Source organism: Gossypium hirsutum, chromosome D04, assembly GCF_007990345.1.
Source record: "Gossypium hirsutum isolate 1008001.06 chromosome D04, Gossypium_hirsutum_v2.1, whole genome shotgun sequence".
NCBI lineage: Eukaryota > Viridiplantae > Streptophyta > Magnoliopsida > Malvales > Malvaceae > Gossypium > Gossypium hirsutum.
In genome coordinates, this window is record NC_053440.1 from 25,404,954 (window position 1) to 25,419,697 (window position 14,744).

At 32.1% G+C, this 14,744-nt stretch overlaps 1 protein-coding gene across 1 annotated transcript; it reads right to left on the reverse strand.

Annotated features, from left to right (window-relative positions):
• Positions 1 to 12,291: 12,291 nt before the first annotated feature.
• Positions 12,292 to 14,310, reverse strand: LOC107948388 (transcription termination factor MTEF18, mitochondrial). The gene has a single exon (XM_016882921.2). It carries the CDS (start codon positions 14,030 to 14,032, stop codon positions 12,305 to 12,307), a length of 1,728 nt encoding a protein of 575 aa, XP_016738410.1. The 5' UTR covers positions 14,033 to 14,310; the 3' UTR covers positions 12,292 to 12,304.
• Positions 14,311 to 14,744: the final 434 nt, after the last annotated feature.

Here is a 14,744-nt window from a genome sequence, read left to right on the forward strand (position 1 = left end):
GGCATTCATGTTTGGTGGATTATACCATAGCAAAAACCTCAGCCAAAGTTCATTCCATGATGTCACTGTCCCCGATGGTAGAGCATTTAGTCATGCTCTTGCTTAGTCGCTCAAGGATATGAGAACAATTTAAGTATTAGGGCATCTTCAGGAACACTTTGTTGCCTAATCGAATCAGAGACTTCTAGGAAAAGTCACAAATGCAATCTTGGGTCCTTAGTGGGCAGTCCTCCAAACTGTCCTACTATTTGTAGCATCTGAAACATTACCAATTTCAGTTCAAACTATTGCACTTGTATGGTTGGTTTGACTATCCCTGGATTCAAATCATCAAAAATTGGCACAACATGCTCTCGGATTGGTTTATCTTGATCATCTATCACCTCACAAACATGCAGATCAACACCCTAACCATTCATTTTATCATTCATACCGGGTATCACCCTACGAACAGGAGAAGTGGAATCTTGACGATTCAGATTATCATTTTGACCAAGATCATTCCTATTCCTAGCCATTTTTCATAGTTCTTTCCATCTTATTCGTAAAGTTCTGTCAATCTCTAGGTCAAAAAGATACTCTTTGTTAGCAGGAATGCCTCTTCTCATGCACTGATGGCAAAGATGTAAAGATTAAATATAACTAAGTTAAATAAAACTAATAAAATTAATTAAAATAAGTAAACCAAATTACAGCAAATTTTTTATTCCTGGCAACAGCGCCAAAAACTTGTCGCGTGTGCATATGATATGCGATTTCTGCAAGTATATACGTCGAATAAAGTAATAAAATGATGAGTGAGTATCGTTCCCACAAGGATCAAATTGGGTATATAATTGGTCAAGTTATTATAATATAAAATGCAATTAATGCTATGGTAAAGCTATGGCAAGTACGTTGTAGCAATTAAAGGAATAGTGATGTATGCAATATGTGAAATTAATGCATACTTGAAATGCTATGGAAAAACAATAGTAGAAATGTAATGGTAATTATGAGAATAACTACGTGAATAATATGTAATAAATAAATAAATGACTAAAATTGTTATGGCAAAGCTACTACGGCAAAGATAAGGGTTATGCGATGTTGAGTGGAAAGGTCGGGATTACTAAAAATCTACTTTTCCAATCAGCTACGCCTCAGCAAAATTATACTTAGCCTACTGCTCAGAGGAGTTCTTAAGTGGCCTGCCTCTTTCGAGAGCAAAAACATCACGTTACCTTGCTTGTGTCTATAAGCCTTTAATATGGTACCCTACAGTGTTACCTTCTGTATGATCGCTGCTCTATATCTAGAGCCTACTATAAGTATCTATCGAATACTTGTTCATATCATTCAATCATGGTCCAACTAATCCAACATTTTCAGAATTTAGGTTAATTTAAAGGTATGCTGCACAATCAACTATGTCTAGGGATTGCTCACATACACTGTAAAGAATAAAATAATTAAATGAAATAGTAAACTAACTCAGATTTATACTATAGCCATTAAAGACAGTTAAAGTTTCATCAAAGTAATCCCAACCCTATGAGATTTAACTCGTAGGTTGGCAAATAAAATTCAACTCAAAGATTGTTTTCATCACTGTAATTCATGAAGGAACAGATTAGAAATAATGGAAGAATATCAAGAAGACAACGTTCGCTTGTCCAATCCATACTCCAGTTGCGCAATGTCCTGAGGTGGCTGAGAGGGGTTGCCTGCGTCTTTCCTCTTTCTATCTCCATTCAGCCGCTACTTTCTAATTTACCTAAGGATCTCTGCTTCTAGTTCCGTGCCCTAGGGTTTCATCCTTTGATTCTTTTTAAATTGCTTTGTTTTTCCTTTTTTTAGGATAATTCCAACAACCCCAAGATTTATCTTCTCCTCCTTTCTAGGCAAATTTATCTGGTACAAGTAGAGTTGGGCTAAAACTAATATGCGCTGAATGCTGACTAGACATCTTCCCGGCATTGCTACAGCATACTAGCTGGCAATCTGACCACCCTTTTTCCCCGGTAAAACTTCACTCATTTATTTCCTGTTCTTCACCTACACCTGCCAATACCACAAAACACAACCCTTCCACGAGCAATTAAAAGCATCTAATATTTAAATGCAGCCCAAGTTCTAATGCAATGCTAAAATTACTAATGAAATGTCCTAAAATGCAACTCTATGTACTTAAGTACAAGCAATTAACTAGGTCCAAAAGCATAAAATGTAACTCTTTTCAAGAGTTATCAAGAAGTGCATAGTAGCCCTTACGCTATTCATCCTGGAGGGAGTAAGATGTATCGAGACTTCAGAGAACTGTATTGGTGGCCAGGGCTAAATCGTGATGTAACCGAGTATGTGAGTAACTGTCTGGCGTGCCAGCAGGTTAAGGTTGAGCATCAATTCCCCTCTAATTTGTTGCAGCCTATTCAGATTCCTCGGTGGAAGTGGGATCATGTGACCATGGATTTTGTTAGTAGGGTTTCCTTTGACACCTGCTAAGAAGGATTCAGTTTGGGTTATAATGGATCGACTAATTAAGTTAGCACACTTTCTACCTGCTTGTACTAATTATTCGTTACATAAGTTGGAAAGGTTGTACATTTCAGAGATTGTAAGACTTTATGGTGTACCTTTGTCCATCATTTCCAATCAGGATCCTCGATTTACATCTTAATTTTGGAAAAAGTTGCACAAGGCTTTGGGAACTCGATTGAACTTTAGCACAAATTTTCATCCACAGTCTGATGGGCAATCTGAGTGAGTTATACATATTCTAGAGGACATGTTAAGGGTTTGTGTGATTGACTTCAGTGGCAGTTGGGAGGAATGCTTAACGTTAGCCGATTTTGCATAGAACAATAGTTTTCAGTCGAGCATTGAGATGGCTCCTTTTGAAGCACTATATTTTTGCAGATGTTGTACACCTCTGTATTGGACTGATTTGGGGGAAAAATAAAGTATTGGGTCCAAGTTTGGTGCAAGAAACTGGGAATATGGTGAAATTGATTCAAGATCGATTGAGAGCAGAATTTGATCGACAGAAATCTTACGTCAACTTAAGGCGAAGGGATATTAAGTTTAATGTTGGGTATCAAGTTTCCTTAAGGTTTCACCATGGAAGAAAGTACAGAGGTTTGGGTGCAAGGGCAAGCTGAGCCCGAGATTCATTGGACCTTATAGAGTTCTTAATAGGGTTGGACTAGTGACTTACCAGTTAGAGTTAACTTCGAAGTTGGACCGTATTCATGGCGTGTTCAATATTTCTATGTTGAGGAGATATCGTTCTGATCCATCTCATGTGATTCCAGTCGATGAGGTCGAGGTGAAACCTAGTTTGTCATATGAGGAAGAATTAGTTCAAATTTTGGACCGCGGGGTCAAGACATTGAGGAAAAAGCAAATTCCTGTAGTAAACATCTTATGGCAAAACCATGGTGTTAATGAAGCCTCTTAGGAACCCAAGGATCGATGCGTCGCCTCTAGCCTCACTTATTTGGACCAAGTAAATTTCGAGGATGAAATTTATTCTAAGGGGGTAGAGTGGTCACGTCCCATATTTTATTTATTTTATTGCGTCAGTTTATGACACAAGGAATTAAATGGCCTAGTGGTTAAGTGAGTGAATTATTTCCAAAAAGTCTCATGTTCAAGCCCCTAGATTCCCAGATTTTTTAATTAATTTTGACAATTTCAAGTGGGTCAAACCCCCTTAGTTGTCCACCACACTTGCCTTGTGCGTAAGGATTCCTTTCCGTTTCTTTCTAGTCAACTTACAGTACATAGCCCCATTTTCACTTCCATGATACATTTTTGGTGCCTTTGTCCCCCTTATTGCCTTTTTCCCTCCCTTATTGCCTTTGTCTCCTCCTCTCCCTTTAACTGCCCCTCCTCTTTGCTCCTCCCTTTTCTCCTATTTTCTTTTATTTTTGTCACATCTTCTCTTTATTTATCCTCCATTTCACCACCTCTAAAGGCCACCAAACCACCAACTCACTGCCACCGCCACCGCCATCAGAGCCGCCACGCTGCCGCCATCGACCACACCTAAATTCTCTAATTTTTCTTTTTTTTTCTCCTCTTCTTCTCGTAACTGATTTCTCTAATCCCTAAATTCTAATATTTTTTTCATAAAAAAGAGTATATCACATCATATATCTAATTATTTTTTATATATTATGTTATTTTTTGTCTAGTTGAGAATCCTCCCCTCTAGTCAACTCTCCCTGGGAAGTTGTTGAGCCCCTATTCCTTCGATATTATGTAAGTTTGGATGATCCTCTGTCTATGATATTCTTTCATTTATTTTTATATATATTCGATAAGGACAATAGTAACTATTCGATTTATTGGATATGTAACACCCCTAACCCGTATCTGTTGCCGAATTAGGGTTATGAGGCATTATCAAACATAGCACAGATCAAAACAGACATTTATTTAAATTCAAGCACTAAGAAAACTCGTATATATATATGGATCACATAATCAATTTAACGATGTGCAATAAAACATATTACAAGTGCTTAAGGCATAAAGATGTTCGAACCACTTGATTTAACATTAATGGCATCTATATACTTAAAACGCATCCCAGCATATAACATTATATAGTATATATATAAAACATAAATCAAAACATATATACATATATATATCATAAATTGAATATCAATTATTTTACTTCAATAATTACGCATATTAACCAACTGAACCATCTTATACCATTAAATAATTCAATGTAAATTCAAGCATAGTAATATTTCATCATAGTTGAACCTATATAGTCAACATACAATCTAATACATCATAAACCCATTGTTTACCATTCATTAATCAAGTATATAAGCAACTTTGGTGCAACTCATAAGACCAAATAAACATATTTTATTTCGTAACGAATAATCAAAATAAACTATCATTCCATCTATAGTATAATTAACATTTCACCTAAATTTATTAACATATAAGTAAATCTACTTATCATGCCAACATGTATTTATTCGACCAACTCATTACAATTGCCATTATGACATATGCGTATATGAAAATACGTATATAATTTCAATTAACCTATCATGACCAACATTTATGTATATCACCTATTCTTTCCACACCAATTCTTAATACAAAATATACATATCCATCAATTCAATATCACAGCACAACCGAAACTCATCCCTTAACCAATTTACAGCATAAACACCACTTCAAATTAAGGTTAGATCATGATCAAATATACATTATGTTCTTTCATACTCTTTAGCCGAATTGTTTAGTAAAAACTTACAAGCATTTTTACTATGTTTTAAACTTACTAATACAAACTAATTCATGAATTAGTTCATGATGTAACCAATCAAGACATAAAATCAACTTACCAATCATACTAATTATCATTTATACAAATAGACTTATACCATGGTCGAATCATTGAAACCAAACACATTGAACATTCAACCTAGAATATATAAAACTAAGTTTAAACATAATGATCAAGCCATTTTTAATTAAACCGAATTTAAGCATGGGAATTAGACCATTAAAGCATATTCGTTAATACCAAATTCAAAACAAAAAGAGATAAGCCATTTTCGCACGGCTTTTAATTACACATACACATTGATTTCAAAATCACCATTTTTAACTAAGCTATACATGCCATATATTTGAAAACAATTTAGCAAAATACCAAAAGGAGACACCGATAGTGTGATGAGCTTAGCTGACGATACCCGAACACGTAGCGATCTCCAAAATCTATACATCGAAACAATAATCCAACACATTGTAAGCTAATTTAGCTTAGTAAGTTACAAACAAATAACTCTACAATTTAACTTGATATCTAGAATAATATTTAACCAATTCATACTTCTAAATCATCTTACCTTTAACTTCCCATAGCATAATATAATTATTCACTTCATACTATGATTTAACAAAAATCAATATAAATACTCAACTATAAGCATTTCTTCAAATTTAAGTACAAGGCCAAGTACCTTATACATTTTATTATCATAAAGTATAATGAATCATCTTAAATAAATCTAACTCCAATTATAATCACCACCTAGGTTTGATACATATAAAAATTTATCTTGAATACCATCAAAATAATTATTACTCGCTTTGTTACTCATGATTTCTCGATAAGTCAAATACTCGATATTAATAATCTTTCAAAAAAATTTAATAAGTACGCACACTTAGTGCTTAATAATCACACTCGCACACTTAGTGCTTTACCATTATACTCGCACACTTAGTGCATTTCAATTAAACTCGCACACTTAGTGTTGGGGGTCAACAACTCAATACGTCATATTTCAAAAATCGTATCACTACATATATATCAATTCAATTCAGCATAATTACATATATTTTAAGATAATTTAAAACGACACAAATATGTATGCCTAATAACTTACCTCGGATGTCATCGACAAATAGATCGGCTACTCAACTACCTTTGATTTCCCCCGATCTAAATTTGATTTCTTGGTTTCTTGATTTAAACATATTCAAATAAATATCATTTAAACATATTTTCATTCAATTTAGTCTAAGAACACATAAATGGGCAAATTACATTTTTACCCCTAATATTTCACATTTTCACAATTTAGTCCTTTTTGCTCAAAACACAAAATACACAAAATTTTACTACACTCCTTAAGGGCCGAATATTCCTAGTATCCATACAAACCCACACATTTCATTTATTTCACATTTTAGCCCTTAAAAAATTTTATTTTTACAACTTAACCCTAATTACTCAAATTCATCAACAATTCAAAGACAAAACATGCTAATCTAACACATATATTTCATATTTCCTCAACTAACATCATAACACTCAAACATTCATCAATGGCACATTTCAAAATCATCATCAATTCACAAAATTTAAACATGTGTTTTAAAGAACACAAAACAACGATCTCAAAAACGTAAAAATTATCAAAAACCGAACAAAAGACTAACCTCAATCTAGTTCAACAATGGCCGAACCTTAGCCAAGCTTTTATCTTTTATTCTTTCTCTAGTTTCGAAAGTGAAGAAAGATGATATGATAATGGCTTTGTTATTATCACTATTATTATTATAACATATATCACAATATTATCATTTTTTTATTTTTAATGTATAAAAACCATATATTAAAACAATATGCCGTCCACTACTTATAGTATTGGCTAAATTTCAACATAATGCCTCCAAATTATAAAGACAACAATAATTAGGCACTTTCTTATTTAACCATCAAATTTTCATTTTACGCGATTAAGCCCCTTTTTATTAAATCGACACCCAAACAAAAAAATTAATTTACGAAACTTTCACACATTTAAATTCACACATCATAAACACACAAAATAATATTAAAATATTTTTCAAACTCAGATTTGTGGTCCCGAAACCACTATTCCGATTAGGGTCAAAATTGGGTTGTTACAGGATATTATGAAGTGCTATTTGAAAATCATGGATTCGTACCCCCACTTTTGGAAGTGTGCAATTGTACAATCGATTTCAATTCAAGATTTGATCTCTTCCTTCAAAGGTTGGAAACGGAGTTGTTGTCATCGGATTTGCGAAATTAGGTGTGGGGATTTTCCTTGATAAAATATATAATATTGTTTTTTTTTCGAGATAAATATATATTTGAAAAGATTAAATAATTGTTTAATAAAATTTCTGAAAAGTGAAAATGGGCAAATATGTTAAGTATTCATATGGATTGATAAAATTTGATAAAAAAGAGGATTCCAAGTAAGTGATTCTGAAACTTCAGATATGTGATGTTTGTATGTGAATATGTGATTTTTCTGATAAATGTAATATTGTATGTTTTCCTAATACTCATGATATGTGATATATGGCGATATTGGTTATGCATGTGTTATAAACATGACATTGATTTATTGATATTCTGATTTGCATATTGAGCATGCTATTATTCTGATTATGATTCACATGTTAAGCATGTCATGATTCTGATTCTGATTCACATGTTAAACATGCCACTATAATAGACCATAATAAGATTTGATTCTCATGTAAAGCATCCCTACTGAAATTCTATTTTGTATGCCATATCTCATGCATGGGGTTGGGACTTTCTTTTGGATGGTTTTTGGATTGTTTTGCATGATTTGAATTTTTAAACTATCACCTAAGACAATTTATGAAATTGATAAGTAAAATTGGATTTTTCATAATAATGTCAAACTTAACTCAATGATTGTATTTTCAAACTCAATACTTTGTTTTCGAAACTCAACACCACCTACTCATGAAACTGAGATTTTACAAGATATATTAAACATATGTTTTCAAAATGACAAATGTGTTATGTTATTTTTCCGCTACAGTATTTACTTGAAATATGATTATTTTTTTTGTAAATCATTAATACTTGAGTTTTTCTAAAGATAAACAATTTCGACAATACTTGGCTTTTCTTAAAAAAAATCGAAATGACATTTTAAAATGATGACGATTATGAAAGAGAAAATAGTTAAAAAAATGTTCTGCGCCAACAACATGGCTAATGTGATCTTCGAGATTCGACCACAATGTCTAGGTCAGGTTTAGGGAGTTACACAAATTGTGTGATTGGATAAAAGATTTATAGAAGAAATATCATTTCTATTAAGGTTTTCTACATTATAAAAACCAATTTACTTGTTTGGATTAAACTAGTGATAGAATTTCAAAATTCGTAAGGAATTTTAACACTGGATTTGAGCATCTCAAATTCCACCTACAAGTGGTTATTCAAAATTTATCATTGTATTTCATTCAAAACACATGATTCTACTATAAAATAAAATAAACATAAACATAAATTTTAAATATATTGTTTTTATTTAATTCTAGTATATTTTTAAAATTTTGTTCTATTAAAAATATTAAAAATATTTACAAATCTAATAATATGCATATTGTATATTTTATTTTTAATATTATGGTTCTTATTTAATTTTCTTTTAACTCAGCCTAATTTTTTTAAAATAAATATTTGTCCAAATAATATAATGCTAGTACTTTAAAATTCTCAAAATATTTTAAATTTCTCAGAGTTTGTACTTTTTATTTATGTATTTTTACTAATTTTTAAGATTAGTTGTTTATTTGTTAATGAGTCACATTTTTAAATATGAAAATAATATTTAATGTGTCAGAACCAATTAAAAAATTAATATATATATTATTATTTAATAGTTTGATTGAGCCGATATCACCCATGAGTCTCAATTCAACTAGAAAATTATCAAAACTCAATTCTTTTTTACAAATTAACAAATATAAGGAGATTACTTTTTTTATATTATAAAAAATCTAAAAAGATACATATATGATAAATTTTAAGATTATGACACCATGATCATTAATATTTTAAATTAAACCTTATTCGCCTTTCATTTCAATTTTTAATAAATATATTTGTTATATGATTTTTTCACATACATCATTAGTTTTCCATAATCTAGGTAGATAAGTCACTCAACTTTGGCCAAAATATCAATTAAGCCCCTTCATAAGTTTAAAAAACAAAACAAAACAAAAACACTCAATTAACCTTCAAACATTAAAAATAAATTGGTTGAGCCCTTTAACCAATGGTTTCTGTCATTGACTGTTAATTTGCGAACGTGACCATTAATGGCTACTAAGTCAGTTATTATGTTGCTAACATAACATTCTACGTTAGCAAAAATTAAAAAATATATATTTAATAATTTTAAGTCTAAAATGGACTTGGTAAACAAAAAATTTGCTCAAATTCATCCCTAGATTTAAAATTTTCAATTATAAACATTTTTATTTTTGAAAAAAATGTTAAAATGTTAAATAAGCACTCCAAAAATAATTTAAAAAGTCAACTTAGCTCGTCGAAAAGTGCATTTAATTAAGCTCTTTCAATCATGATTGGTATTAAATTGAGCCCCTTGGATTCATTTTTCCCTCAAAATTCCTTACAAGTCATTAAGTGTCGCAACATGGCAAGTAACTTGAAAAAGGTGACGTGACAATGGATGTAGAAAATGATAATTTGAAAGGCCTAATTAATTTTTATTATTTTATAAAGGTTTAATTGTTTATTTAATCCTATTTTCAAAAAAATTATAAAAAAATATTGAAAATAATTAAATATTATAAAATATAAAAATACAGAAAAAAAGGTTATAAAATTATTAATATTACAAAAACTATTAAAAATTATTAAAATTTTATAAAAAAATTATTAAAAATACTAAAAAGTTAAATAGAAAATAGAAAAAATTTGTTATCTTGCAAATTTCGAGTCTTTAGTTTTTATAATTTTTCTTTACTTCTTTTGTAATTTTAATAAGTTATGTATATATTTAAAAATAATAACTTTAAATTTTTTTCTATTATTTTTTTATAGTTTTTATATTTTATACTTTTCTAAAAAATCTAGAATATTTAGAATTTTGAATAAATTTGCCTGCCATATCAACTAGAGGTGCTCATGGGTCGGGCGGCCCGGCCCGGCCCGATGGCTCGCCCGAAATATGGGAGGATTTTGGTAAAAATATAAGCCCGAAATATGGGCTTGGGCAAAAAAGAGGCCCGATTAAAAAACGGGTCGGGCCTCGGGCACCACTATTTTCGGGCCCGGCCCGGGCCGGCCCGAATATAATAATTATTTTTATTTTTTAATTTTAAAATACTTTTAAAATACTTTTTTTAAAAATTTTTAAATTTTAAATTTTTTTTAAATACTTTTTTAATTTTTTTAATTTTAAAATATTTTTAAAATACTTTTTTTAATTTTTGTTTTAATTTTTAAAATACATTTTTGGTATTTATTTAAAAAACGGACCAGACCGGGCCGGGCCCGAGCTTATGAATTTTTTCCCGGGTCAGACCTGGGCAAAATTCTAGGCCCATATTACGGGCCGGGCCCGGGCCTAGGACCCGGACCAAAAAATTTTTGGACCCGGCCCGGCCCATGAGAACCTCTAATATCAACTATCACAATCATTTTTCATGCCAACCTTCATTGATGATTCAAATGACTCAATTGAGACGCACTTTTCAACAAAAAATTAAATTATTACTTTTTTAATTATTTTTTAGGGGTTTGGCAGTTTAGTCTTTAAAAATAATACAATTTATTAAAATTTTATAAAATATTAAATAAAATAAAATAATTAAAAATTTAAGAATTTTTTAAATAAATTTTATTTGTTTTGTGGCTATTAACAACCAATCGTTATGTTGTTGATGGGATGATCCACATCATTTTCCACGTCAGTTTATCATATCAATTACCACGATCATTTTTCATGTTAAGGGCTTCCATAGAAAAATAAATTCAAAACACTCAATTAAGTACCAATCATTATTTGAAATGCTTAACGTCGACAAGAGGCTTAATTGATGTTTTTAATTACTTTTGGAGGGCTTTATTCCATTTACTGATAACAGGATTGTCCTCGCTGCATAAAATAGCATTACTCTCCAAAAACCCAAAGAGCTGGCGTTTGAGATCTCCAAGGTTCAAGTCCCGGTAATGACATCCCCTCCCTCAATTTGTAATGTACCAAAAACAAAATAGCATTACTCTACTGTACAAAATGACAATAATAGGTTTGGACTTGGACAGATCCAAAACTGCCCTTAAAGCTTATCGCGGTTGGTTAACCATCAGGTCTGCAAAACTCACTGCTAAGCTTTATTATTGCAGTAAAACTATACGGATATCTAATGAAGGATCCACGTTATTCAATTTTTATCGTCTTCAAAAGGAGTAGCTGATAATCCCAATTGGAATAAGCTGCTCAAAAGTAAGATGACATCTACATGCAATAGTTTTTTGCGCACCACTCTTGTTCATATATGTATAGCCAAAGCCCCCGTATGAACTATTAAACACCAAAATTCATAGTACTTTATAGGTTTGCTAGTCCTAATCAAAACTTGATATAATTTTTCATCTTAAACACTAGACTGCACTTATGCTAACCAATTCTTGAAGAAAGACGGGTAATAGTCATTAGTATCATGTTGGCCTCACTTTGAAGTCAACGGTTAATTAAGTGTTGCATATGGATGCCAACAATTCAATCAACAAATCCATAAACAAGGAACAGGAATCTAGAAGTTTATTTACCTAATGTGCATCAACTCTGCCCGTATAGGCTAATGGTAGTTGAATGAAATGGGCTCCAACTTTACTTATATATGAATGCAGGCTATGCCAACTTTCTATAGGAGAAACACAACTCAGACAATTGCAGCGGCAGCTACAAAGGCATAACCCACAAATGCGCAAATAAATTCATTTATCCCGGGTAAATTCAGCTTTCAAATCCTCCCAAACTTGAGGGCCACTAGGATGATTATTGACACATTGGCTCAGAAATATTTTGTCTGACCATGAAATTATAGTGCTCAAGGCCAGGTCAGGCTCTGCCTTTCCCTGATCTTTGAGCCAATTATACATTGCCAATCTAAGCCTAACCCTCTGCGTTGTATACGAAAGATACGAGGGGAACAAAATCAAAGAGGATAAAGGGAAACCTAGCTCATTCACTAGAATATCAATCTTAGATTGGATGAGAGCTTTTGATTGATTTAGGATTTGGGGGGATACACGTATCATTTTAGAAACATCTTCCTGATCCAAACCAGCATTCACAATAGTATCAAATCTCTCTTGAAGCTCTCCTCCCCTGCCTCGAAACACCTTGAATGCTTTCTTCAACATGTTAGGGTTTTCCCCGTATCCCAAGTCTAAGAAGAACTTTGTCTTCAACTTTTGTGACTCCAAACCCTCTCCCGAGTCTGGTAATGGCCTAACTCTTGTTCCCATACCCCATTTACTCAATTCTTGGGGATTCTCTTGTATGTATTTACAAAGCCGCTTTTTTCCAACATTTAGGTCATGAAGCAAACTACTTGTTTTCTTCAATGTGCATGAACCAAGTAATATGGGGTAAGAACACACAATTTTCCCAATCTCATCCACTTCCATCTCAATCTCCTGAAAAAGCAGAAAAAATCTGATAATATTTGAAACAAAATGTGAAACTTGGATTTCCGGAAACTGTAGAAACATAGAGGATATCCTGTCCATTCGGAGTCCAAATTTCAACAGGAATGCAATTAGCGAAAGCACTCTGCCACTGGAGCCCTCAAACAAAAGCCGTGGATGCTGGCTGATTAACCCACCTAACTCACCGCTACAACCCATCTCCCTAAAGAATTTCAAAACTCGAAATATCATACTCCAATTGTAGAACTCCTTCTCCGACAAATGCTCCTTAATCCACGCATAATCAAATCCCAAACCGTTCAAAATCTCTAATACCTTAATAAATTTAATATCTATATCCCCAGTCAAAACATGAGGACTATAAACAATAATCTTCGCAATAAAAGACTGACTAAGCCCTAGTTTTTGATAAGCTTGAAGCTTCAATAGCAAAACTCCAAAATCATGCTGAAACACTTGAACTGCTTTCTTATATATCTGACCAATCTTATTTCGTTCAACCCCGAACTCGCACAAGACCCTATAATTCTCTAGCAACAAACAATCATCACTGAGAAACATCAAATCCCTAGGAAGTAAAGGGGTATACTCACAAGGTTTCAGTCCCAAACTCTCAAAGAAAGGTTCAAATTCATTAATGGGATGGTAACGCAAAAACCGCGACATAGACCTTCTAACATCTTTCACAATTTCAACCTTCTTCAAAAGCTTTCTTAAGAAATGGGGTGAGTTTTTGCTCATATTCTCTGCATCTACAAACTGAATACTCCTAGTAGAATGCAAATACTCCAACAACGCGGTTTGAGCCTCTTTCAATGTGGCACGGGGGATTCGCACGCCGTCTTCCCCATAACACTGTTGACTCAAAACTGATCTTTTTGTGGTATAAAGTCTAGGGTTTTGGCTTTGTGGGACGTGAAATGAACCCATTTTTTGCTGGTTTTCAACAAAATAAGACGATACCCATTTGAGAATAGATGGATTCCCAAGTTTTTGAAAATGGGTCATCATTAGTTTGATCAAATATGAAGCCAACTTATCAATAGGCAAAGAGAGCAGACAAAGGATAGGTTTTAAAGCAGATATGGTTCAGTTATGGCGTATTACCTGGGATTTGGCAAGTGTGGGTGCATTGTCAGCTATTTTGTTTGTTCATTTCCTCTTCAACTGATGTAGAGGTAGGCAGGCAGCCCAGAAGGCAGTTGCAATAAGGTTTACGGTCTTAATTTCAGACTCGCCAGAGGGTTTTTGGTTGAACTGACGCGGGTTTACGCTAAACAACGGAAATACATTAGATTTGATTATTTTATATATACCCTTTTGAACTTTAGAAATACTTTACCTTTTTGCTATTTAAAAATTTTGGTTTCGTATAATTTTACTGGTTGTTATAAACAAAGTAAAATAATATTTTTAATATCAATAATTATTTTTATTTTTTTTTCAATCTAGCCTTTACCTTTAAAAGTAAATAAAAAAATTAAAAATTAATCTTTTTCATATTTTAAATAAAAATAAAAAAATTAAAATAGAAATATTTTTAAAAAAATCTAAAATTATGAAAAAATTATTTAAAATTCAAAAATAAAAAAATCATTTTAAATATATAAAAATTCTAAAATTTAATGTTGTCTAAATTGGATTGGACTAACATGTCGAATTAGTTGGAATAGGAATCGGCTAGGTATCGATCCGTGATAGGTAAAAAAATTGATTGATTTGT